Source organism: Pelodiscus sinensis, chromosome 19 (genome assembly GCF_049634645.1).
Source record: "Pelodiscus sinensis isolate JC-2024 chromosome 19, ASM4963464v1, whole genome shotgun sequence".
Lineage (NCBI taxonomy): Eukaryota > Metazoa > Chordata > Testudines > Trionychidae > Pelodiscus > Pelodiscus sinensis.
This window is the reverse complement of record NC_134729.1, coordinates 16,248,936-16,274,708: the sequence shown is the minus strand read 5'-3', so window position 1 is coordinate 16,274,708 and position 25,773 is coordinate 16,248,936. Positions and strand designations below refer to the sequence as shown.

The following is a 25,773-nucleotide window of genomic DNA, read 5'->3' as shown; positions in this document are numbered from 1 at the left end:
CGGCCCGCCCCGCGCCTGACGCTGCTTCCCGGGGCGGGGCGGGTGCTCCGGGCCCTGCAGACGGAGCCGCCGCCCGGCCCCTGCCCGCCCGGCCCCGCCATGGTGCTGCTGTCGGGCCCGGAGGCCGGTGGCGGGCAGGCCCCCGAGGAGCCCTACGTGTGAGTGTGACGCGAGGGGGATCCCCGGGGGTTCCCCCACCCGGTCCGGGGGGGGAGGGGCAGACAGATTGGGGGTTCCCCGTCTGGCCCTAGGGAGCCCTGGCTGGGGGGGGGGGCAGCTCGGGGTCCCCTCTCCGCCCAGAGGCGAGCTTTCTTCCCTATGGGGTCCCTACAGACTTGGGGTTCTCTGCCCCCGGGGGGATCCCCAGCCCCCATCCTTGGGAAAGTGGGGGCAGCCTGGGGGAGAGTTCCCTCTCCATGCAGGGGAGGTCTCCTTTTGGGGGTGTGCCTGTCTGAGCCAGAGAGCTCGCCCCCCTTTCAGGGTGGGGGGCCTGGGGGCTGTTTCCCACCCCCTCTTCGGTTTGGGGGGGCAGAGAGGGGGGCTCCGTTCCCAGGCATGGTCAGATTTCCCCTACTGGTGATAAATTAGGGTTCTCCATTCTCTGGTGCCATATGTACCCCTCCCTCTCCCCGGGGGGGGCTGCCCCCACGCCCAGCGGTAAGTATCGGGGGCTTGTTCCCCTTTGTTTCTGGGGTTACACTGGAATGGCTCCGATCGCCTGCCCTGCGGCACCCCCTTGTCACCCCGTCCCCGGGTCCTGAGCCAGGTGGCTCTTGTTGCTGCACACGGAGGGGCAAGTGTTCTGCTCCATGCAGTGTAAGAACTGGGGGGGGTCTAAGCTCTCCCCCCCAGACCGAGGCCTCAGCCCCGGTGCGAAGGCCCCGTCCTCTCCCCACCCTTCCATCTCCCTGGCTCCTCGGGTCATCGCTCTGCGTCCTCTCCTGCCCTGCGGCTGCCCGGGAATGCAAACGCCTTGCGCCCTGTTGACCTAGGGGTGGGGAAGGTTCACCCCTCGTTGGCAAGCCTTGCCCTCAACAGGCCATGCTTCCCGGTTCGGGTTAACCGGTGGGGGCTGGAGCAGCTCCCCGTTCCCCATGGGCGGGGGCTGCATCCGCCCCGCGGGGCCCACTGCGGACAGAGGCGCTCCACCCCAGCCGGAGCAGCCCCTGTCCATGCCTCCGGCACGGGCTGCTCCGGCCTGGCTGATGCAGCCCCTGTCTGCAACAGGGTGGGGAGGGGGGCCCCCCAGCCCAGCTACTGTGGGCGGGGGAGGGGGTGCTATTCCAGCCCAGCGGGGGCCCCCCTGCTCATTCCCCCTTTAATCGGTTAACCACGTACATGGGATTTTACGTCCCGATTCTGAGTCCGAATCCGGGCCCACTAGGACTGGCAGGGACCTGGGGAGGCGTCAGGCCCAGCCCCTGCCCCCACGGCCGGGCCAAGCGCCGTCTAGACCAGGGATCCGCAACCTCTTGAGCCACAAATGGCTTTTCCAGTTTAAGTGCAACGTTCGATCCACTTCAAACCCGAACCCCTTTGCCCCGCTTCCTTCTGACGCCCTGCCCTGCCCCTTCTCCGAGGCCTCGCCCTCCCGCTCCATCCCCCAGCCTCGCTCGCTTGCACCAGGCTGGGTCGGGCTTGGGGTGCAGGTTCTGGTCTTGAGCCAAGGGGTTTGGCGTGTGGGAGGGGCTCCAGGCTTAGCCCGGGGGGATTGGGGTCCAGGAGGGGCTTCAGGGGCTCTGTGAGTTTGGGTGCCGGGGGACTCGCGGCTGGGGCAGGAGGTTGGGTGCAGGTGGAAGTCCAGGGCTGGGACGGGGGTTCAGCTGGGCACCGTTCAACTGAGGCAGCTTCTGGGTGAAGCGGTGCCCCTGAGAGAGGCAGAGCAGGGGGTCCCCACGTACTGCCCCTGCCTGCAGCCCCCAGTGATCAGTAACGGGGAACCGTGGCCAGCAGAAGCCGTGGGCTCGGTGCCTGTGGATGGGGGGCAGCTCACTCCAGGCCTGGCCTGCACCGCTCCTGAAAGCAGCTGGCATGTACTGCAGTGGCACCATGTGCTGCCCCCATCCACAGGCACCGAGCCCACAGCTTCTGCTGGCCACGGTTCCCCGTTACTGATCACTGGGGGCTGCAGGGGCAGCACGTGGGGACCCCCTGCTCTGCCTCTCTCAGGGGCTGCAGGGACACGGCAGCCACGTCCAGGAGCAGCAATTCCCACGGGGATGACGACTGGAGGCGTGACAGGTTGGGCATCTGGGAACTCCCTGCCCAGAGAATTACATTGATGCGTAAGAGAGCAGTGAAAATGAGGAAATGCACGGACCAGTCTCGACCCCAGACTGACCCACTTGGCAAGCGGTAAAAGGAGTAACAGCAACCCCCCACGTACGGGTGGGGTCAGAAGATGACAGTGAAGGCCAGTGGGTGTTTGAGAGAGTGGCAGCAACACGCACAGTGTGAGAGTGACAGATCTGCATTGTCACACTCCCTCCATCCCCTTCTGTGTGGAGACAGGGTACAGAAGTGGGGGGGGGAGGGACACCCCGACATGAGCACCCCCCTCTTCTCCCTCTCACGCCCTGCACAGCAAGCAGGAGGCGCCCTGGGGGCAGAAGGCAGGAGCAGCAGGACAGTGCAGGGAGAGGCAACTGAAGAGCCAGCACCTGATAATTTTCTGGCCAAACCAGTCAGGGTCACCTGTCAGAGGCTCCAAGATCCACCGGTAGATCCCGATCGACTGGTTGGTGACCCCTGCTCTAGCCCATCCCTGCCGGGTGTGTGTCTAACCCGCCCTTCAATATCCCCAGCGATGGAGATTCCACAACCTGCTGGGCCCTTCATTCCAGTGTTTCACCCCCCGGACAGGTGGGACGTGTTTCCTAATGTCCAACCTCAACCTCCCTGGCTGCAGTTTAAGCCCCTAGAATCCTAGAACACTAGAGCTGGCAGGGACCTCGAGAGTCATCGAGTCCAGTCCCAGCCCTCACGGCCGGACCCAGCACCCTCTAGACCGGTGTCTCTAAACCTTTTTTTTAATAAAGTCCCCCTTTAAAAAAAACTTAGAAGTACCCAGTGCCTACAGTTTTCAGACACACGCATTTTTTCTATTGTTGCAACACGTTTGTTTAAACAACTTAATCGTAGCCGGGCGGGCGATGACATTTTTGGGTGTAAAAAGTACAAAAATAGTAAAACGCTGTAAAACGTAACACAAAAATTCAGTTGTCTCCAGATTTCAGTTGTGTTGCCCCTCCCCCCCCGACTTTTCTCAGGTACCCCTAAGGGGACTCTACCACTGGTCTAGACCAGGTCGTGCCCCTTTGAACCTCCAAAGAGCCTGTAGAGCATCCAGCTACCTCCCTCTGCGCCCCATGGCAGCCCTGAACGCATAAGGCCTCGTTGAAATGCCAAAGTGGTTCCAATTTCAGTTACTATGAAGCAAATTCCAGTGGAGACGATTGTTGGTTCGGTTCCCAGTGGATTTTAACAAAACGGAAACAAGCAGCCTGGTTTGCACTGGGCTCCGAGTCCATACAGCCTCTCGCGCTGGCTTAACGACCCTGGCTGCAATTAATAAAACCCGTGCAGCCATCTCCGGTAGACAGCCCTGCGGCCTCCTGCCGGTGGGAGGCCCAGCCCCGTTCTTCCCTGCCCTGCACCTAAGGTGGCTGTCATGTCCCCCCGCCCGCTCTTTTGGAAGAGTAAATGAAACTGCAGCCAGGCCCTCAGGCCGGGTTTTTCCTGAGCACCCCACTTGTGTCATTCTGAGTCTTAAGCACAGACCACACTGGGAGACGTACTTCTACCGTCTCCATTCCCACAGGCTACGTCTAGACTGGCAGGATTTTCTGCAAATGCTTTTAACGGAAACATATTTCCATTAAAAGCATTTGTGGAAAAGAGCGTCTAGATTTTCCATTAAAAGCACTTTTTGCAGAAAAGCGTCCGTGGCCAATCTAGACGCGCTTTTGTGCAAAAAAGCCCCGATCGCCATTTTCACCATCGGGGCTTTTTTGCTCAAAACAAATCTGAGCTGTCTGCACTGGCCCTTTTGCACAAAAGGACTTTTGCCCGAACGGGAGCAGCGTAGTATTTCTGCAAGAAGCACTGATTTCTTACATGAGATCGTCAGTGTTCTTGCGCAAATTTAAGCGGCCAGTGTAGACAGCAGTTGCTTTTGTGGAAAAACTGGCCAGTCTAGAGACAGCCATAGTGTCTACGGCTTCATGTATTTACCCTGGCGATGCCCCTGTGTGGTAGAGCAGCCTCATGTTCATTTCAGAGGGGAAACTGAGGCACGTGGTGATTGAGTGACTTGCTGGGGGTGTATCCCCACTGGGGACTGAACCCAGATCTCCAGAGTTCTAATGGCAAAGGAGAATCAGGCTGCCTGGGGGGGGGGGGGGAAGGGGGTGTCAGCCTGAGAGCTGTAACTAAACATTGGGTGTTGATTACAGGGCTGGGCAGATCCCAGAAAGCAGGGGGCTCAGGAGTGTGGGAAAAGCTGAAGCCAGCGGGGCCATTTGGGGAACAGCAGCAGGCTTGGTTCTGTGGTTCTCTTGTCTGGCAGCATTGGACACACAAGGGGAGCTATACCTATCTCAGGGAGTTGGACGGGATCTTTGAGAGGTCCAATCCCTCATGGCAGGACCAAGCACCATCCCTGATAGATTTGCCCTCCAATCCCTAAACAGGACCTCTCAGGGATTGAGCTCACAACCCTGGGTTTGGTAGGCTAATGCTCAAACCACTGAGCTATCCCTTCCCCTTAGGTTGGCTTATGGTTATTACTGGGGTAATTCATTATTGTGGCCCTTGAGGCTATTCTTCATTTATGGCCCCTTTCCCCCGTAGTCACCAAATACTTGATGGAGTTAAGTTAGAACCGGAGAGCGGCCAGGCGGGGTCAGTCCAAAGGCCCGTCCAGCGGCCAGTGCCAGGTGTCCCAGAGGGAGGGAAGAGCAGGGAATCGTCCAGTGATCCCTCTAACATTCAGGTTCGTGGCATTTGCGTTGTGTCCTGTTCCTAAGGGAGTAAAGGCCGGAGCTGGTTTGATGTTTGTTACAGGGGAGCTGTTTCCTTCCAGTGCCTCTAATCGTGTGGGGGTGTGATGGGGCCGGGCCTTTAAGGGACTGGGAACTCGGCCAGGGGCGTGTCGTCGTCAGGTTTGAGGCTTGCGTGAGCATTGGCTCAAACTCTTTTAAATGGCTGGAGACTTGGGCTGCTTGTTGCTAAGTCCAGAGTAGATTTGCATACACGCCGGTGCTGAGGGTGTCTGCCCCCCACCCTTCTTTGTCATTCAGATCTGGGGGTCCAGGAGAAGAGCGGGGGGACCGAGAACGAGTTCACTAGGAAGAGCAGGTTTGCACGCTCTCTCGGAGCAAAGCGCTCGTTCTGTGGCGCCGAAGAACGTGGCTGCGGCTTTTCGACATTGCGCAGCGAAGAGAAACAAGCAAAAGAACTAAGTCCCCTCTCTAGGCAGCTGGCTGTGAACGTGGATACAAGGATTGGAAGGAGCCAGCCAAGCAAGTGGCGCCCTGGGGGCGGCCAGGAAAAAGCAGCTTGGCTTCAGGCTGCTGCCAGAAAAACATTGCCTTCTTCCTAGGACCGGTCGCGCCCTGGCACGCTGCTGAGCCGGGTCTGCCCGTCAGTCTCTGCGCAACCGGCTGTCACTGACGCGGGTTGAGCGTTCAAGCCTCTTTTGGATTTGCTGGGCACTCCTGGACCAAAGGCTGCGGCCGAGGGGCCTGCCTGGCTCTAAGGTCACCGTGAAGGCTGAAAATGGATCCGTGGAGAAGCCGGCCAGGAGGGGAAAATCAGCAACTCCCAAGTAGTATGAAACCAGTTGTCTGTAGCTCTGACAGGGACCCGAAAGGGTCACGCCGGTCACCTTCTGGGGTGGACGTTTTCCTGCTTGAACTGTTGGGTGAGCTGGGTATTAGTATTGGGGACCAGTCGTGCTTTCCAGCCACACCTTTCAAAGTAGGTCATTGTCCTCGTGTGACGGGGGAAACTGAGGCAGAGGGGAAACGATTTGCTGGAGGTTAACTGGCAAACCTGGGACTTGAACCCTTGTATGCTGAAGCTCTGTCTGCCTAGGTGATGCTGCCTTCCTAGGGTCTGTGAGCTTACAAACACCTGGAGCTAGCAAGGCATGCTGGGTATTATCGGGTGGGGCTCGTTCTCCCAGTGGGCTAAAGCACGTGTCCCTGGCTCTACTGCTTCTTGAAAACGGTCGCGTGGGAAAGACTCTGACAGGCGCTGACTTGGCAGACTGGAACACGCTTTCAGGTGCGTGAAACTCGTCCAAGTGCCAGTCCGGAAGCAGGGCTCAGAATGAAGCGTTGATTCTCGACAGGCAGGTGAATTGCGAAATGAAAGGGGACACCCGAACTCAGCGCAGAACCCCCACGGGGGGGAGTTTCCACGTGAATACTCGACGGGGCAGGGCGCACTGGGCTACGTGCAAAAGTGCTCTACGTAGTGTCGGCGTAGGATGAAAAGCTGCCTGCTAAGCATGGAGACCCGGCAGAACGGCCAGGGTTAACCTGCCAGCTCAAGGCAAATTAACCCTGGCACCAAAGTCTTGGACCGCGCCCTCTGATGAAATGTGACTTTTCCCTCAGCGGATGTCAGGGGAAAGGCAGCTTTGTTTTTCCTTTGCCCTGCTCTGGCGAGTTGCGACTCACTTAAGGTGCCGATACAATTCACTGTTTCACAACGTGCTTTGTCCTGGGTTCTTCCCTCTTCTGCAAGACCCCCGGACAGTCAGACGCATCAGAGACAATGCAGTGAGCCTCGCGGCTTCCCGAGCAAGGTTTGGGAGCCTGGGACGAACTCAAAGCCCGTGGACTTTGAGACACCCAAAGGAAACGGGTTGCTGCCATGCGCAGCGACTTTATGCTGAGCCGGTTGAATAGCGTGGGAGGGATGAGGTCAGGGATTTTTTAACCCATGCTCTGTGGGTCCCTGCTTCTCTTCTTCATCTCCCTCTGTTCATGGTCACGCCAGTGTCCTGCCTCCGTTTTGCACCATCGTCCCTGACCCACGGGGCCTGCCTGGGAAGGGGCGAGAGATCGTAAAGCAGGGAGTCTCTTCCTGGCTTGGCTCCACTTAAGAAAAGAAATCAGGACATCCAGGCAAAATAAAACCCTGCCAGGATGCTGTTTGCAGCTGGTCGCCTGCCTGCACAGCTGGTAGGGGGTAGCCGAGCTGTGCCCTGATGACGTAATGAGGCCCCGGCCTGACAGAGCCCAGCTGTTCTCCTTGTTCTGCCTGTTGAGTTTCTGGAGCTCAGACCTGCCTCTACCTGGGCATGTTGGGGAAACTGAGTCTGATGAAGCACATGTGGAGGGTGACACCATTCTTCTACGGGTCTGGCCAGAAGCGGCCACTAAGTGTGACTCTTAGAGCTAAAGTACCACTTGGGTGGAAGTTTCCCCTTGCCTGGCCTTCCCCAGTGGATTACACACTAGTGACTGGGTCGTGTGACTGATGACACCCAGCTGGTTGTGGAATTCTTTGCCAGCGTTAGTTATAAAGTAGCGCCGAGGAGAATTCCTAAGGCAGCCCGTGTCCCAAGGAACGTACACTCTAAGCAGGAAAGATGAAAGGTTCTAATCCCGCTTTTACAGATGGAGAAATTGAGGCATGAAGACACTAAGTGACTTGCTCAAGACCACAGAGGCAATCGGTGGCAGAACCAGGTGTTGAATCCAGATCTTCCGAATCCCAACGTGATTCCTTAAATGGGAGACCATCCTTCCCTATGCACTGTGGAGTTAGCGTGACCTAGAGAGCGGTTGTTTAGATTATAGGACCCAGAGGTCTTGCTGTTTGGCATAGTCAGACTTTGGGGTTTAGCTAGGATGCGCTCAGAATGAAACCTGCATCCCAATTTCTTGCAATCGGTTTAAAGATCACCTCGGGTTATTAGACACTTAATTTAGGCTGTTTACTTCTTACGCAAAGCTTGGCCTGCAATGACAGTCGCGGGGAGACTCTGGCGAACCCCGACACAGCACAATGCTGCTTGCGTTTGGGGTCTCAGCTTGGCTGGAGCAGGTTTCTCTGAACTCAAGTGGAGTCACGAATTTGAAATGGCTCTTTGCACCCTGTGCCCAGCAGGGCTGCAACTTACTCACCCAAGCCCCGTCAGGAAGTACCCGGGAGGTTATAAATGGTACAAACAGAATTAAACCACCTGGGCTGCTTAGCCAGCATCCTCAGGGTTCAAGATTAAACTGGACAGGAAAAAGGAGGGCGAGAGGAGAGTGCGGTGGGTCAGAGCTAGGGGAGCTGCAGTACAGTCACACCCAAACGAGCTCAAGGCCCTTTGTGCTGGGTGCTGTACGTAATGAGAGACCGTCACCGCCCCAAAGCGTTTGGGGAGGAATTTTCAGCATCTAAATAGACAAAGGGCGGGTGGAGGGAGTCAGTGGCAGAGCTGTGATCGTCATTTTACAGGTGGGGAAACTGAGGCACGCCCCTGCTGTGACTCCTGTAGCAAAGCCAGTTGTAAAACACCAGTCTCCCGCCTCCCACTCTGGTGCTCTGTCGACTGGTTCAGAGATGGGCAAATAGGCCTCAAAGGCAGGGGGACTCTGGCCCTATTGCCTGAAGGGCGCCCTAGACCCCAGGGGGTTCCTGCCATTGGCCTGAGATGAAGAGGGGTGAAGACGAGCCCTGGCTGCTTGGGTGGGGGAGAACGTATCTCTGTTTGGCAGGACTGTAGGCCTGGGAGATACGTTTAAAGGGAGCATAAGCTTTAGCCCTTCATGCTGTCGCCCTGTGGCCGATGTGCTGGCAAGAAGGGCCCCGTTGGTGCAGAGAACAGGGCCTGCAGTGACCCAGCAGAGGTGGATCTACCTGAGGGCGCAGCCCGAGGCAGGTCCGGAAGGGCTGGGGCTGCAGCGGGGCTGGGACTGGCCTTCCCCAGTTGGAGAGTCTCTTTGCCTCTGTGTAAAGACAGAGCCGAGATGAGTTGGTTTCCGACAGTTACCAGCAGGCGCCAGATCTGCTCCGCCGTCCGCCTGCCAATTTTTCCACCACTGCGCAGTTTTCCTTTTTTAAATCTGTCTCTCGGCTGTTGCTGCGTCGAAACCCACCCGAGCGAAAGGGGAAACAGAGTGAGCCAGCTCGCTCCCAGCCTGCAGCTGCCAAACGCACAGAGACTGGCACACAACATAGGGCCGTCATCTGAAAGGGGGCTCATTGGAAGGGGCAGGTTTCAAAAAGAATCGGGGGCAAATCTTGTGTCCTTAAAGGGAAAACAGTTAACTGAGCTTTTCAGTCAGTTCCTCTTCAATTCAGGTTCAGGTTTAAACTTTCCCAGGAGGTTCCGTGAGGGCGGGGGGGGGGGGGTGTTGTGTTGTGTTGTGTGTGTACGTTGCTTTCCCCCTCCCTTTGTCCCCAGGAGAGCAAAGTGCACAGCTCGTCTGCCCCCTGGCTCCCCAGCCAGAGTGAGGAATGCAGCACACTGCACTTCCCCCTCGCTCCCGGACCAAGAGGAACAACCAGCAATGTTCCTGCATGAATGGGGACAGAAGCTGCAGCCCCTATAGGGCCCTGGGAGGGGTGGGAGGCTCGGGGCTGGGACAGTCCCAGAAGTGAGGGGCACCCCCAGCCAGCCCCTTTCACTGGCCTGGTGATTCTGCCTCTCTTCTGTTTGTGGGGTTGCCAAGATGCTTCCGCAAAAAATCCCGAACATGGTGGGGGAAAAAATTGGTTGAGCGAAAAAAAAAAAGGTCACTGTGCCTTTAAATTCCTGCGCTCCGTGCTCCCCCCGCCAGACGCAACAGGGGAAAAATGTCCCCGCCGGTTTTCCGAGAAAACGAGATGTCCGGTATTTTGCATGGCCGGTATTGTCTGGTGGTTTTTACTGAACAGAAGATGCAATTACCGGACTGTCCAGGCGAAAATCGGACACCTGGCAACCCTATCTGTCTGAGAAGCAATCCCATTCCAAGCACCTCCCATTGGCCGGGCCCAACCAAACCCGGATCCTGCTTTAAGCGAGGATCGGAGGAAGCTGCCTCGCAGCTGTGGGGCCCTCGCTCTCACCACCCGGGAGACGTTCCTGAGCAGACCGACGCTATCCCTCCAGTACAGCAGAAACTCTCCTTGCTGTGCCGGTTTTGTTGTTCTTTCTGGAGTCCGGACCTTGGCTAGGCCTTGACCAAGAAATTTGGACCATGACAAAAGAGAGCCGAGTACCGGAGCTAGCCTGTGTCTGCATCCGAGATAAACCCTGGCCTTAAAAGCGGACTGAGAGGGTCGGTAAAAGCAGAGCCCCCTCTGCAGGGTAAATCTCTCAGAATTGTCTTTCTGTAGCTGTTGGGTGCCGAGCCGCAGTAAAGATGCATGTTGGCAAGCAGCCCAGATAGAAGTGGGCGGAATAATGTTGTTCTGCATCACGGAGGGCAGTCGCCATTGATTAGCTCGCTCCTTTCCCCGCTGTGCACACTTGCAAGGTCGAGTCGTCCTGTTTCCCTGAGTAGCACCTTTCCCCGGCTCTCCAAGCTTGTAGGTTTCTCTCCAGATGGGTTTCCTGGGCTGTCCAGATGTGCACGTTTCCTCTCCCTGTGACTTCTCTGTCGGGGACCGGGCAGCATCCTCCACAGTGACAAACCTCGCCCGGTGTCCCACACTGACCTGCCACCCACCATCCCGTTTGGCACCGGAAGGACGCAGTCCGGTGTACACACAGGCCGACCCATCCCCCATACAGCTCCCTGTTCAATGTCAATTACTAAACAAAGGGAAATAACAAAAGATCTGACAGTGAAACTGTCATTTGGCAATTAAACTGCTTCTGGGCTTATTTCATGTGGTTTCAGATGGTTACCAGCAGCATTTTTTCAGCATAATAAAGTGTCAAAGTTGTATTAATCATAGAACACTAGGACTGGAAGGGACCTCGAAAGGCATCGAGTCCAGCCCCCTGCCCTCACAGCAGGACCAAGCTCCATCTAGATCATCCCGGACAGGTGTGTGTCTATTCAGTCTCTCCAGAGACGGGGATTCCACAACCTCCCCAGGCAATTGATTCCGCTGTTTCACCACCCTGGCTGTTAGGACGTTTTTCCTAATGTCCAACCTCAACCTCCCTTGCTGCAGTCTAAGCCCATTGCCTCTTGGCCTGTCCTCAGAGGCCAAGGAGAAGGATTTTTCTCCCTCCTCCTCATACCACCATGCAGACAATGTTTAGGAAGAACCCCCCCCCCCCCACTGCCTGCTGGTGGAGCCCCAGCCCCCAGGATCTCCCCGCAGCGCCAGCCCTAGGCGGCTGCCGGACGTGAGCAGGTGGCCCGTCTCACGGTGTGTTCTCTGGGTCTCTGCAGGAGGATTGACGACTGCCAGCCGCCTCTGGGGATCTGCCCCGCCAAGAGGTTCTCCCCCTCCAAACGGAAGCAGCACTATATCAACCAGGCCATCCGCAACTCCGACCTCATCCCGAAGGCCAAGGGGCGCAAGAGCCTGCAGAGACTGGAGAACAGTAAGGGCCTCGTGCAGCAGCCCCCCGCCCAGGGCTGGATTAAGGGGGGGCTAGCCGGGCAGCTGCCTGGGGCGCCATCCTATGGGGGGCGCCCGATTGCAGCTGAAAGGTGCGCAGCGCCGGGGGGCGGGGCCGTGCATGTGTCGCGCACTCACTGCCCGGGGTGCAGGGATGACTCGACCGGGCCCTGCCTCCACCCCCGGGTGAGTCTGCGCCGCGTCCCCAGGAGCCGCTTGCAGCGGGAGGGTCAGCGCTCGGCGAGCGAGCTGGTGCCTTCTGCCCCTGCGCTCACTCATTCCCTCTGGGCCATCCCGGAGAGCGCATCAGTCCAGGCGGTGACTGCGTGGGGGCCCTCCGGACAAGCAGCCTGAAGGCTTTCCAAAGGGGCTGGTGCCCCTCTGTTTTCTGCCTGCCAAGGCTCTCGCTGGGCGAGTCCGCTGGCGCGGGGTGTGCACCGAATGGGGGTGTAACGCCGGGCTGCCCCCGTGGGGCGAGTGATCTTACCTGACGCGGCCCAAGGGTGTCTGGAGGGATGAAACTGAGGCCGCATGGGGAAGGTTTGGCAACCCAGGTGCTGTCGACAGGCAAAAGGCGGCAACAGTGAAAACCGGTCCACCTGGTTTTTCTGCCTCCCATTGATGACATTTCGTGGCCACACAGCTAGCTCCCTCTCAACAGAGCAAAGCATTGTGGGTAGGCATCCCACAGTGCAGTGTGGTGGGAAGGCAGAGCTGATCCCTGCGCTTCTTGGGAGTCTCTCCAAATTCTCCCACAGTCTCCTCAGTTGCAGGGAGCAGCATCATGAGTAGATCTGGGAGCTCCCGGTGCCGAGAAATGTCCAAGCAGCACGGCCGTCTCGCCAGCACTCCCTCTGCAGCAGCAGCCTGCCTGCCACTGGGTTCCTCGCCCGGCAGAACAGGAGCACGCGAATGATTTGCTCTTTGTTTGTTCCCCAAATGGAGCAGCTCGCTCAGCTGTCAGACGCTTCCTGGAGCTTTGAAAGGGGAGGGACTTAGGTTGGATAGTGGCACATGCCTGCAGGGCAGCAGAGATCACAGAACACTGAGCACAGCCAGGCCTTGTGGGATACTCAGGGAAGCCAGGTCTCTCAACAAAAGCAGCAGAGTCCACACTGGCTCTTTGTTGACAATAAAGGGAGGGGAACAGACAATAAAGGGCCGGAAGTTTTTTGTCTCCCAAACTGGCTGTTTTCCCAGAAAAAAGTCCGGTGCAGTGTAAACGCTCTCGCTGTCTGGCAACAAAACATGCTGGTGTAGATGAGGCCTGAGAGCAGCTCGGGCTGATCCTCAGGAGGGAAAGCCAGTATGGCCGGATCTGCGGGAGGGAGGAACAGTCAAGGGATGGGGAGAAGCACCAACCGGGTGGGGCAGAGCTCCGGGAATGTACGGACGGGGTCAGTCCCGCTTGGGGATTTGATGACTTTGGGTCTCTGCCGTGTTGAATGCTTGAGCCCCGATGTGGGGGATTGGAGCAGCTCCTGTGCAGGGCCTGGCTCCAGGGTAGCTCTCCTACTCCACCACCGTTTGCCCTGCCCCGGTGCAGCAACGTTTTGCTGTGTGTCGGCGTTAGAGCCCCAGGCAGGTGCTTGCTGCTCCCAGCGATGGGGAGCCGCTGTCTGGCGCCCCTGCTCCTGGTTCCTAACGGCCTTTTCCTAGCTCGCTACCTGATGACCCTGCTGGAGCGGGACGAATGTGGGAATGACGAGGGGGAGCTCGCTCACCCGGCCGCCCCGAGCATCTTCACGGAGGCCTGCAACAACGAGACCTACATGGAGGTAGGTGCCTCTCCACCTGCCCCGGGCCAGGGCCGAGTGTGCCTGCTCCAGGCTGGGAATTGTGGTTCCCAGGTGTCCAGTGGGGGGGACCTTGGGGCGTAGGCCATTGCTGCTGCTACCACCTATGCACTGCAGGAACGCTGGCGAACGCTCGCCGCCCGGCGCTGCATGGGAGTGGCCTGCCCAGGGCCATGCCAGGAATCTGTGTCAGAGCCAGAAACGACCCGTAGGGGCCCCCGGTTCCCAGCCTGGAGCTCTGCCCACTAGTCCCTGCTGCCTGGGGAACTGAAATCCCTTCCTATCCCAGAAGCAGAGGCGGGCGCAAGGCAGCAGGTGCTGGAAGCCTGCTGGGGTGAGGCGAACGGTGCATGGGTTTGGGTTGGTGGGACACCGGCCGCCTTCCCCTGGGAGAGGGTGTGTAGTTTGAGGGGCCCCCGTCCCCGTGGAAGGGGAACCGATCCCCTCGGGCGCAGCCGGACCCCAGTAGCCGGGAGGGCGTCGAGCTCCCAGCGCCCAGGGAGGGCAAGGAGGAGAGGACGTGCCCACTCGCTCAGGGTATGTCTACACTACCCTCCTAGTTCGAACTAGGAGGGTAATGTATGCATACCGCACTTGCTAATGAAGCCCGGGATTTGAATTTCCCGGGCTTCATTAGCATAAGCGGGGAGCCGCCATTTTTAAATCCCCGCTGCTTCGAACCCCGTGTAGCGCGGCTACACGGGGCTCGAACTAGGTAGTTCGGACTAGGGTGCCTATTCCGAACTACCGGTACACCTCATTTCACGAGGAGTAACGGTAGTTCGGAATAGGACCCTAGTCCGAACTACCTAGTTCGAGCCCCGTGTAGCCGCGCTACACGGGGTTCGAAGCAGCGGGGATTTAAAAATGGCGGCTCCCCGCTTATGCTAATGAAGCCCGGGAAATTCAAATCCCGGGCTTCATTAGCAAGTGCGGTATGCATACATTACCCCGCTAGTTCGAACTAGCGGGGTAGTGTAGACATACCCTCAGTCCCGCATCGGGCTGCTGAGGACAAGACCCAGCGGGGGCAAAGGGCGCGACGCGGAGACGTTCTCTGCCGCGGCGACGAGCCAGGGCCGCAGGCGGGGGACTGAAGCTGCTCGTGCGGGACCGGAAACGCGAGCTGGGCGGCGGCCCAGGAGTGAGAATCCAGGGCTGCAAGCTACCGAGCGAGGCTCGCCACGGCCTTCTGCCCGGCGGGGAGCGCCCAGGGCCCGGAGGGATCCCACAGCGAGGCCCGCCGACGGTGGGGAGGGAAGGGGACAACTGCGCTGGGTTCCGGTGATTCAGCAGGGCCCGGGGCTCCCGTGCGGCACGTTCCAGGTGGTGCCGAGGGCCGGAAGGGGGGCACCGTCCATCGTACCTGTGCCAAGTCACTCCAGGCCTGTCCACAGGCGTCTGTCTGGGTGACGCTCTTCACTCGCCACCAGGGACGTCACTGAGCCGAGCTGGCCCGTCTGACGGGCTGCGGGGGTTGGGGAGGTGGCGACCACAGTGCTACACGTGGCTTAAATCCCAGACGCGGCCGAGGTGCAGAGCCCGGAGCGGAGTCTGCTGCACACGTCTACACTGAGCTTGTGGGGTGGCCTCCCTTTGCAGATCTGGAACGACTTCATGAACCGGTCTGGGGAGGAGCAGGAGAGAGTCCTGCTCTTCCTAGAGGAGGAGGCCAAGAAGAAGCACAAGAGGAAGCTCCCTGTTAAAGCAGAGGACAAGCGGAAAGGTACCGAGAGGGGAAGGGACGATTGGACGGGACGGCTTTGAATCTTGAAGTGGGCATTACGTCACCTTCCTGTCCCACTGCGCTCTGCTCTGCTCTGTCCCACTGCGCTCTGCTCTGCTCTGTCCCACTGCGCTCTGCTCTGTCCCACTGCGCTCTGCTCTGCTCTGTCCCACTGTGCTCTGCTCTGTCCCACTGCGCTCTGCTCTGCTCTGTCCCACTGTGCTCTGCTCTGTCCCACTGCGCTCTGCCCTGTCCCACTACGCTCTGCTCTGTCCCACTGCGCTCTGCTCTGCTCTGTCCCACTGCGCTCTGCTCTGCTCTGTCCCACTGCGCTCTGCTCTGTCCCACTGCGCTCTGCTCTGCTCTGTCCCACTGCGCTCTGCTCTGTCCCACTGCGCTCTGCTCTGCTCTGTCCCACTGTGCTCTGCTCTGTCCCACTGCGCTCTGCTCTGCTCTGTCCCACTGTGCTCTGCTCTGTCCCACTGCGCTCTGCCCTGTCCCACTGTGCTCTGCTCTGTCCCACTACGCTCTGCTCTGTCCCACTGCGCTCTGCTCTGCTCTGTCCCACTGCGCTCTGCTCTCCTCTGTCCCACTGCGCTTTGCTCTGTCCCACTGCGCTCTGCTCTGCTCTGTCCCACTGCGCTCTGCTCTGCTCTGTCCCACTGCGCTCTGCTCTGTCCCACTGCGCTCTGCTCTCTTCTGTCCCACTGCGCTCTGCTCTGTCCCACTGCGCTCTGCTCTCCTCTGTCCCACTGCGCTTTGCTCTGTCCCACTGTGCTCTGCTCTGCTCTGTCCCACTGCGCTTTGCTCTGTCCCACTGTGCTCTGCTCTGCTCTGTCCCACTGCGCTCTGCTCTCCTCTGTCCCACTGCGCTTTGCTCTGTCCCACTGTGCTCTGCTCTGCTCTGTCCCACTGCGCTCTGCTCTGCTCTCCTCTCCTGCTACATCAAACCATCTGATCTTTCTGCTAAAAGGATCAGCCAGGCACTAGTTAATATTGAGCCTCAGTTTGTTGTGCTCCCCAATCAAGACACACACATCACCTTATCTCTGCCCCACAGGGGATATCAGCCAGGCATCTTCTCTTCTTCGCCTATAAAACGCACAAGAGGCGGCAACCTCCCCATCAGAACACCTCCAGCGGAGGGGCAGCATGGCCAAGGGGACTTGTGTGCCGTCAGGCAGCTTGTGTCTTTCTGATCCTTGTGGCAGCAGGGAATTGTTAGGGTGACTACAGTAGCCGCATCTCTTCCTGTTCCAGATCCCCCTTGTCTGTGCTGCCCCTCGGCCGGAGGTGTTCTGGGTGTGACGGTTGCTGCCTCTTGTGCTCTTTGTAGGCTGAAAAGAGAAGATGCCTGGCTGATATCCCCTGTAGGGCAGAGTTAAGGTGATTTGTGTGCCTTGGTTGGGGCATGCCACCTTCACGCTGCCTTTTCTGGGTTTCCAGCCTTTGAGGGCAATGTTCATTCAAGGCCCTGGCTTCCCTATGCAGCCGGCACATCCCTGGAACAAAACTGGGACATGCAGATTCTTTAAACCCGTTTTGCTTTGTTTCCTCCAGAGCATCCCGCTTACACGCCGAAGGAATGTTTCCAGCGCATCAGCCGCCGGCTGCGCACCACCCTGCGGCGCAGCAGAATCCCCCTGGTGAGACCCTGTCAGGTCGTGGGCTCAGGCCGCTCTGCCTGCGCCGCTGCCGGCGTGGGATCTGCAGCTCGGTTTCGGGCGCTGGCGCGAGCTTTCCTCTGGCCTCTGCGCTAAAATAGCTGGGAGGACGCGGGCGCAGGACTCTTGGGGCTGAAGGCTTCGCCCACTGGATTCCTGGGAGCCAGGGTCAGACTCTCCCCTCCGTGCAGGGCGGGAGACCGGGGAGACGCGTCGGTTCAAGACCAGGGCGGCTCAGGAGGTCAGAGGCTGGGGATGGAGCCTGTAACTCTGGGTTGTGGGATTCGAAGTGCCCGGGGTCAGTCAGGACTGGAGTCTGGCTCTGAGCTGCCTGCCTGCTTTCCTGGGGGTCTGCGGCAGCCCGGGGGGTTCTGTGGCCCACACGCAGGGCGGCCAGATTCCGCTGGTGTCCGGCCGGCGTTACGCAAGCGGGAGACCGATAGGCGCTTCCAAGGGCGCGTTGTTCGACCCGGTTGAAACCGGCGCAGCAGGCGGCGTAGGCCGACAATCAGCCCTTGCTTCCGAAGGGCCCTTGTTTTCCGCTCCCTTTGTTTGTGCTCCTCGGTGCGCTAATTGCCTGGCTCTGTTTTTCTGCTGCCTCTGTTGGGCGCCCGCTTCAACGCAGCCCCAGCCTGAGCCGGGCGCTGCTGCTCCAATTTGCTCTCCAGCTGCGCGGCGCGTGGCTGCCAATGGTTTCGGTTTCCGCCCCGCAGCAGCGGCTCGCTCGTCCTCGGGGAGCCGCGGTAACGACCCGGAAACCTCGGAGCGGCTGCCCACTCGCAAACACCGTTGTGGATGTTTCCCGGGGGCGACGCGGGGCCGGGGGGTCTCTCTGCTCCACCCCCCAAACACCCCTCTGAATTACTGGTGTGGGTCGAGCGGGACCCCGCCCACGAGTGGGGCCCGGATGGGCTAGGGGCCGTGCAGCCCCTGAGGGCTGGTCCCAGCCCCCTTGCAGATGAGAGGGACGGGGGTGGGGTGGGGTGGGGTGGGGGACAGGGAAGCGACCAGTCCGAGAGCCTGCAAGGACCAGTAACAGAACCCAGGCGTCCTGCCTGGGGGGCTTCCCCCTCCTGTGGCCAGCAGAATAGCTCCCGATCGGCGGGCCTGGGGCCGGGCCCAGCCTCCTCTGTCCTGGCTTTCTCCAAACGGTCCCGCAGCCGCCCCTGCCGGGGTCCCTGGGCCTCCTTCCGGCAGCTCCAGGCGAGCCCCGTTACTTCTCCCAGCGGCTCCAGGCCTCTCTTCCCGGGCCCCACTCGCGCCCCCCCGACGGGCCTTTACTGCCCCCGCCCCCGCTTGAGTTCGCTCAGCGGGGCCAACCTGGAGCCGGGCCCGGCCGGGGCCTCGCTGAGGGCGAAGGGCTGGACCCTGCAGCCTGGTCCCTGTGCCCAGCCGGGCACGTCGCCTGCTGCCCTGGTGGGGGCAGACCCGAAGTCTTGGCAGCGCCCGGTCCCGAGGGAGAGGTCGGAGGCGCTCGTGTCCGCGGGTCGGCCCGGCGCCCGGCCCTGCTGTGGGAGGCACCAGCGGGTGACCGGAGGCTGGTGTCCAGCTTCCCAACAGCCTCTCGGCCCCACGGTCACCCCCGGGGGTCTCGTTTTTGCAGGGGACCCTGGAGTGTCTGGAGGAGGAGTTACTGGCCTTTTTCTCTGTCACCCCTCAGTCCGTCTACACCGCCCTGAAGGACAATAGGTAATGGGGGGTGCGCAGTGGCTCCTGCTTGCGCTTGGTCAGCGTAGCCCTGGGGCGCGCGGCTGGGGTGCCAGGGACTCGGCTGGGCTCATGGACGGAGCCGAGTCCCCGGCAATGGTCTGGTGGGGCCCGCCGGCCCCCAAGCGAGGGGGCGTCCCGGCTGCCCGGAAACGCCTGCAGCTGGTGCAAGGCAGCGGACTCGCCTTCGGGGCTGTCCACCTGAGTGGGGACGTCCAGGCTTGGGCCCGCCCCCCTCAGGGAGCCCCGGGGGTCCGTGACCCGGCCCGCAGGGGGTTGACGTCCCCCACGAGCCCGATCGGAGCGGAAATTGCTGGCGGGAGAGGGGATCCACCGCCCATTCCTCGGGCTCCCCACACCGAGAGCTGCCGGCCGCCGGGGGCTGACAGGCCGGGGGGTCGTGGCGGGCCGGGGGGGCGTGACGGGCTGGGGGCTCTGCCCCGCGAGCTCTCAGGGTGGAGGGAGCGGTGGGGGGGCTTCGGGGCTGAGCTCAGAATCACTTGTGACCAGAGCCCAGTGGCTTGTGTGTTTTGTTCCAGCTTTGAGCGCCTGCTGCTCCACGCCGTCTGCCAGTACATGGACCTGGCGTCTGCCAGTAAGAGCCTCTTTCTCTCCCCTCTCAGCCGCTATCACGCCTCTGCAGCTCCCCTCTGGCTCCCCCGGCCGCGCCCAGATAACTCCCGACACACCCACGGGCCCGCGACGTGGGCGGGCCGTCCCTGGGGGTGGAGCGTGCGGGTGGGAGCCAGGAATTATTCCGGCTTCGGATCCAGCGCCTCGCTGTGCGGCCTGGGGTGGCTCTGGTGTGTAGTGCTGCGGGCTTTGGCCAGCCGGGGTCGTGGGGCACCACGCTCCCTGCCTCGGGGCCCTGCGGGGTGGGGCGCTCCCAGAGTTTTTCCCCTGCGACGGAGCGCCTGAGACCCCCGCTCCGAGCGCAGGGCCGGCAGTCGAAGCGCTGGTGCGTCTGCTTGGCCGGCCCGGCCCCGGGTGTCCGTGCTGGCCCTGGGGTGTCCGGCTGGCTGCGGGGGACACGGTGGCACGAAGCCGAATCCAAACTCTCCCCCTCCCCCCCGTCCAGGTTCGGATTTCGAAGGGAAGCGCCAGATGAAAGTGAGCAACAAACACCGAGTCTTCCTGCCCCCCGACTTGCTGCTCTCCGCCTACCTGGAGCAGATGAGCTGATCGGTGTCTCCGCCCCCAGCCCTGCTCCCCCGCCGCTCGGCGTGAAAACGAGGCCCCCCGGAGCGTCTGCTCGTGCCATGGCCCCTGGGAGCGGGGGAGGGGGCCGTCCCTTGCCCGTCCCTGGGGCCCTGCGGGCACCTCCCCAGCTGCCAGTGGCACAACACGGACATGACTCCAGCTTGCGTCCCACCCCCGCAGTGCTCCTGGCTCCGCCCCAGGCTTCTCCGTACTGCTCCGGCACCATCCCTGCTTCCCTCGCGGGGCCTGCAAGCACCCCCCAGCAGAGCACTGCCAGTGACGGACCCGCCCGTGGGACAGCCCGAAACGTCGCCCGGCGTCGCGTGCAAGGATCCAGCCCCCCTCGGCGCGGCTCCCGGCCTCGCTTCAGGCCTTCGCGCGGGGTGGGCAGAGTCATGGGGGCAGGAGCTGACTCCATGGCTCCCCTGCCGCCTGCCAGGGGCTCTGTAGGCTGGTGGCAGGTGAGGAAGCACCGTCCGGGCAGGCTCCCCGCAGGGGGCCCGTCGACCCTGTCGCCTGCACGCTGGTCCCTCTCGTAGTGCCGATGGGCTCTGGTGTCTCCCCTGCCCCCCAGCCGAAGGCTCCAGCCAGGGTCAGGGAATGGTGCAAGACCCGTCACCTAACGTGGAATCGGGCTTCTGACCGTGCTGGGGGGGCCAGGTGGCTCGGGGAGGGCGCAGACGGGCCCTTCCCTCTTAGCCCCGTCAGGCCGCATCCCGCCCCATCGTTCCCCGGACTCGCTGGCTTCTCGGCGTGGCCGGGAGTCTCCAGGGCCCTGCTGCCGCCAGATAGCACCAGCCGTAAGGTGTGAGCCCAGCCTGGCCCTGCCTGGGGTGTGGCGCTGTCTCCCTGCAGTCGCTGCACTCCCTGGCTGGGTGAGTGTGTTTACATCAGCGGGCGGATAGACGACCATCAGACTGTCCGACCGACCAACCGACCGACCCTCCAACCGTCCGACCCTCCGACCGACCGACCAGCCGACCGACCCTCCAACCGACCGACCCTCCAACCAACCGACCCTCCGACCGACCCTCCAACCGTCCGACCCTCCGACCGACCGACCCTCCAACCGACCGACCCTCTGACCGACCGACCATCCGACCGACCAACCAACCAAAGGACGAGTCCCTGGGGCGACTCTCGCTGCCTCCAGGGCTGGATTTGGAACAGTGTTTTGGGGACAAACCTGTTCCGTTTGGGTCTTCGCATTTCAGCTGCTCTGCCCGTAGAGTGGAGCGTGGAAACGATCTCATACGCCAGCTCAGCGAGCACTTAAACCAGGGGTGGGCTGGAGCCGGTCTGCCAGGGTTGGCCCCTGGCGGGCCCCCACACCACCGGGTTTACCTGCGCCGCCGCCGGTATGGGGGTCGCAGCGCCGGTTGGCCACAGATCCCCGCGCCCGGCCAGTGGGAGCGGCGATCACCCGGACCGGCAGAGGCGCAGGAACATAGAGCAGGAGCGGCCTCCCGGGGGCTAACCCTGGGCACTGTCCGCTGTGTTATTGCCCGCCCCCGAGTGCTGCCGAGCTTTGCTCTCCAAGTTCTGCCTGGTAATTGCACGTTGCAAACCGGGGAGGCCGCAGTCCTGGGTCGGTTGCCCCATAACGCGACGGCCTTGCAGGGTGTGTGTGTGTGTGTGTGTGTGTGTGTGTGTGTGTGTGTGTGTGTGTGTGTGTGTGTGTGTGTGTGTGCGCGCCTAAGCTGTTTGTGTGTGTGTGTGTCTGTGCGTGCACCTAAGCTGTTTCTGCGCGTGTGCGTGTGTGTGTGTGTGTGTGCCTAAGCTGTTTCTGCGTGTGTGTGCGTGTGTGTGTGCCTAAGCTGTTTCTGCGTGTGCGTGTGTGTGCCTAAGCTGTTTCTGCGTGTGCGTGTGCCTAAGCTGTTTCTGCGTGTGTGTGCGTGTGTGTGTGTGTGTGTGTGTGCCTAAGCTGTTTCTGCGTGTGTGTGCGTGTGTGTGTGTGCCTAAGCTGTTTCTGCGTGTGTGTGCGTGTGTGTGTGTGCCTAAGCTGTTTCTGCGTGTGTGCCTAAGCTGTTTCTGCGTGTGTGTGTGTGTGTGTGCGTGCCTAAGCTGTTTCTGCGTGTGCGTGTGTGTGTGTGTGCCTAAGCTGTTTCTGCGTGTGCGTGTGTGTGTGTGTGCCTAAGCTGTTTCTGCGTGTGTGTGTGTGTGTGTGTGCCTAAGCTGTTTCTGCGTGTGTGTGTGCGTGTGTGTGTGTGCCTAAGCTGTTTCTGCGTGTGTGTGCCTAAGCTGTTTCTGCGTGTGTGTGCCTAAGCTGTTTCTGCGTGCGTGTGTGCGTGTGTGTGTGTGCCTAAGCTGTTTCTGCGTGTGTGTGCCTAAGCTGTTTCTGCGTGTGCGTGCGTGTGTGTGTGCCTAAGCTGTTTCTGCGTGTGCGCGTGTGTGTGTGTGCCTAAGCTGTTTCTGCGTGTGTGTGCCTAAGCTGTTTCTGCGTGCGTGTGTGTGTGTGCCTAAGCTGTTTCTGCGTGTGTGTGCCTAAGCTGTTTCTGCGTGTGTGTGCCTAAGCTGTTTCTGCGTGTGTGTGCCTAAGCTGTTTCTGCGTGTGCGTGCGTGTGTGTGTGCCTAAGCTGTTTCTGCGTGTGTGTGTGTGTGTGTGCCTAAGCTGTTTCTGCGTGTGCGTGCGTGTGTGTGCGCCTAAGCTGTTTCTGCGCGTGTGCGTGTGTGTGTGTGTGTGTGCCTAAGCTGTTTCTGCGTGTGCGCGTGTGTGTGTGTGCCTAAGCTGTTTCTGCGTGTGCGTGCGTGTGTGTGCGCCTAAGCTGTTTCTGCGCGTGTGCGTGTGTGTGTGTGTGTGTGCCTAAGCTGTTTCTGCGTGTGCGTGCGTGTGTGTGTGCCTAAGCTGTTTCTGCGTGTGCGCGTGTGTGTGTGCGCCTAAGCTGTTTGTGTGTGTGTGTGTCTGTGCGTGCACCTAAGCTGTTTCTGCGCGTGTGCGTGTGTGTGTGTGTGTGTGCCTAAGCTGTTTCTGCGTGTGTGTGCGTGTGTGTGTGCCTAAGCTGTTTCTGCGTGTGCGTGTGTGTGCCTAAGCTGTTTCTGCGTGTGCGTGTGCCTAAGCTGTTTCTGCGTGTGTGTGCGTGTGTGTGTGTGTGTGTGTGTGCCTAAGCTGTTTCTGCGTGTGTGTGCGTGTGTGTGTGTGCCTAAGCTGTTTCTGCGTGTGTGTGCGTGTGTGTGTGTGCCTAAGCTGTTTCTGCGTGTGTGCCTAAGCTGTTTCTGCGTGTGTGTGTGTGTGTGTGTGCGTGCCTAAGCTGTTTCTGCGTGTGCGTGTGTGTGTGTGTGCCTAAGCTGTTTCTGCGTGTGCGTGTGTGTGTGTGTGCCTAAGCTGTTTCTGCGTGTGTGTGTGTGTGTGTGTGCCTAAGCTGTTTCTGCGTGTGTGTGTGCGTGTGTGTGTGTGCCTAAGCTGTTTCTGCGTGTGTGTGCCTAAGCTGTTTCTGCGTGTGTGTGCCTAAGCTGTTTCTGCGTGCGTGTGTGCGTGTGTGTGTGTGCCTAAGCTGTTTCTGCGTGTGTGTGCCTAAGCTGTTTCTGCGTGTGCGTGCGTGTGTGTGTGCCTAAGCTGTTTCTGCGTGTGCGCGTGTGTGTGTGTGCCTAAGCTGTTTCTGCGTGTGTGTGCCTAAGCTGTTTCTGCGTGCGTGTGTGTGTGTGCCTAAGCTGTTTCTGCGTGTGTGTGCCTAAGCTGTTTCTGCGTGTGTGTGCCTAAGCTGTTTCTGCGTGTGCGTGCGTGTGTGTGTGCCTAAGCTGTTTCTGCGTGTGCGCGTGTGTGTGTGTGCCTAAGCTGTTTCTGCGTGTGCGTGCGTGTGTGTGTGCCTAAGCTGTTTCTGTGTGTGTGTGCGTGTGTGTGTGTGTGTGCCTAAGCTGTTTCTGCGTGTGTGTGCGTGTGTGTGTGTGTGTGTGCCTAAGCTGTTTCTGCGTGTGTGTGCGTGTGTGTGCGTGTGTGTGTGTGTGTGCCTAAGCTGTTTCTGCTCTCTGCCTGCCAGAGTGGGCGCTGGAAAGCGCCGCCCTGAGGACGTCGAAGGCTCGGCCCGGCAGCCCTGCGCTGATGGGGGTGTCTTGGCCCCTCCCTCGCCTGGCCTCGGGAAGGCAAAGGCGCCCCCAAAGGGTCTGGCTCAGAGCAGCTCCCCACACGTCAGTGCTGAGACGCTCGGGGAGCAGCTGGCCAAACCCCCCCCAGTGGGCGTCACTAGCCCACCAGCGGCGCCTCGGCGTGGGCGGCCCCTGCAGCCGGGTCGCTGCTGTCCAGGCTTCCACACCAGGCCAAGGAGACGTTAACGTGCAGGCCCGGCTTCCTCTGCCGCGAGGGCCCTTTGTCAGTATCCTGGCACGGCCTTCCCGGAGAGCTGGGGGGTCTGAGCCAGGCCCGTGGCTGCCCGGTGGTGTGGGCTGAGCGTCGCCGGGTCTGGCCCGGGGGGAGGGGGGGTGATATCGTGGCGTGATGCTAACGGCTCATCCCCAGCGCGGGCCTGTTTGCACTGAGGGGGCGGAGAATCGGGCCCCGCTGCCCTCGTCCACCAGCTCGAGCGAAAACCCTTCCAGCCCAAGGTCTCAGCAGGGCAGCAGCGGAGCCCCTGGTTTGAGCTCTGGGGCTGTGGGCCTGTCAAATCGTCACGCCCTCCTGGGAGCTGCTTTGGGCAGACCAGGCGCCCGGCCCCCCTGCCAGAGTCCCTGCTCTGCTCACCCTGGGCCCTGGCTTCCCCCACCCCCCCACAGCCTCGCTGGTGAGATGATGCAAGCCAAAGTGATTCTGGCACCCTCCTGCCTCCATGCAGCCCAGCACCCGCTCAGGCCTGGCCTGGGGTCGTGCTGTGGCTATGGATGCCGAGTGCTGTGGCTATGGGTGCCGTGTGCCGTGGTTACCGGGCCCATGGCTATGGGTGCCGTGTGCCGTGGCTATGGGTGCCGTGTGCCATGGTTACCGTGGCTGTGGGTGCCGTGGTTGTGGGTGCCGGGGGCCGTGGCTGCGTGTGCTGTGGCTATGGATGCCGGGGGCCGTGGCTGCGTGTGCTGTGGCTATGGATGCCGGGGGCCGTGGCTGCGTGTGCTGTGGCTATGGATGCCGGGGGCCGTGGCTGCGTGTGCTGTGGCTATGGATGCCGGGGGCCGTGGCTGCGTGTGCTGTGGCTATGGATGCCGGGGGCCGTGGCTGCGTGTGCTGTGGCTATGGATGCCGGGGGCCGTGGCTGCGTGTGCTGTGGCTATGGATGCCGGGGGCCGTGGCTGCGTGTGCTGTGGCTATGGATGCCGGGGGCCGTGGCTGCGTGTGCTGTGACTATGGATGCCGGGGGCCGTGGCTGCGTGTGCTGTGGCTATGGATGCCGGGGGCCGTGGCTGCGTGTGCTGTGGCTATGGATGCCGGGGGCCGTGCTTCTGGGAATGTTGAAAGATTTGGATTTTAATCGTGTAAGTTGTATCGCCTCGTCCCACCTCTTGCCTGTGGTTCAAGGACAGCTGTTGCCTTTCCCTGCTGCGCCTGAGCCGATCCCCGTGGGGCGATGGGAAGGGGGGTGCAAGGCTTTAGGCTGCTGTAAACCAGAGGCCAAACCCCGGGCTTGTGCTGGAAGAGGGAACCGCGCCTTCTGAGCTGACTGTGCTGTCGAAGGTGCGGCGAAAAGGACAATAAATCGCAGTGCTCCGGAGTCGCCTGTCTGCGCATGGGTCACGTAGAGCGATCGCTCGTCCGAGCCGGGCGGGAGGGTCGGGGATGTGGGACGCTCGGGCTGCGTCCACACTGGCGTTTTCGTCAGTCGGCTGGGAGAAAACCGCCCCACAGCCCCTTGCCCATCTGCTGGGAAACGCCCTGGTGTGGACAGCGCTGCCAGCGGGAGACGCGCCGCCGCCTCGCCGTGGGGCAGTTGGACAGTCCCTGCGGGAGAGCTGGGTCTGGACAGCTGGGCCTCTGTGGGGGGCAAAGACACAGCTTCATGGAATAGCCTATTGCAGGAAGACGAGAGGCAATTAACACGTGAGTCATCCTCGCGGGGAGAAACTGCAGGCGGCTGCTGTTGCCTTCGCCAATCTTCCATGTAGATTAGGAAGAAATTCTGCCAGCTGCCGCCCCCCGCTGAGTTTAAATCCACTTAGCGCCATGGGTGTCGGGAACCTGACATAGGCATGAATTATGTTTTCAATCCATCTCCCATTCAAAAGCTTTGTCCTCCATAATAGCTGAGTTCTG

General features: G+C 60.7%; 1 protein-coding gene across 2 annotated transcripts; it reads left to right on the top strand.

Moving 5' to 3' along the window:
- The first annotated feature begins 24 nt into the window (after positions 1 to 24).
- Positions 25 to 25,234, top strand: R3HDM4 (R3H domain containing 4). Of its 2 annotated transcripts, XM_075902628.1 has the most exons (9): positions 33 to 158; positions 5,301 to 7,703; positions 11,340 to 11,494; positions 13,171 to 13,289; positions 14,910 to 15,033; positions 16,594 to 16,679; positions 18,301 to 18,386; positions 18,944 to 18,999; positions 19,483 to 25,234. In XM_075902628.1, exons 2-9 carry the CDS (start codon positions 7,648 to 7,650, stop codon positions 19,584 to 19,586), a joined length of 786 nt encoding a protein of 261 aa, XP_075758743.1. In that variant the 5' UTR covers positions 33 to 158; positions 5,301 to 7,647; the 3' UTR covers positions 19,587 to 25,234. The 2 variants fall into 2 exon arrangements, with proteins under 2 accessions (XP_075758742.1, XP_075758743.1); XM_075902627.1 differs by lacking the exon at positions 5,301 to 7,703 and having other exon boundaries at positions 25 to 158.
- Positions 25,235 to 25,773: the final 539 nt, after the last annotated feature.

Excerpts from the sequence above, each read along its gene's own strand:
- R3HDM4 (XM_075902627.1), top strand. The coding sequence starts at position 100 with ATGGTGCTGCTGTCGGGCCCGGAGGCCGGTGGCGGGCAGGCCCCCGAG. Across the intron at positions 16,680-18,300 it reads GGCGCAGCAGAATCCCCCTG|GGGACCCTGGAGTGTCTGGA; the intron begins GTGAGACCCTGT and ends TCGTTTTTGCAG. Across the intron at positions 19,000-19,482 it reads CATGGACCTGGCGTCTGCCA|GTTCGGATTTCGAAGGGAAG; the intron begins GTAAGAGCCTCT and ends CCCCCCGTCCAG.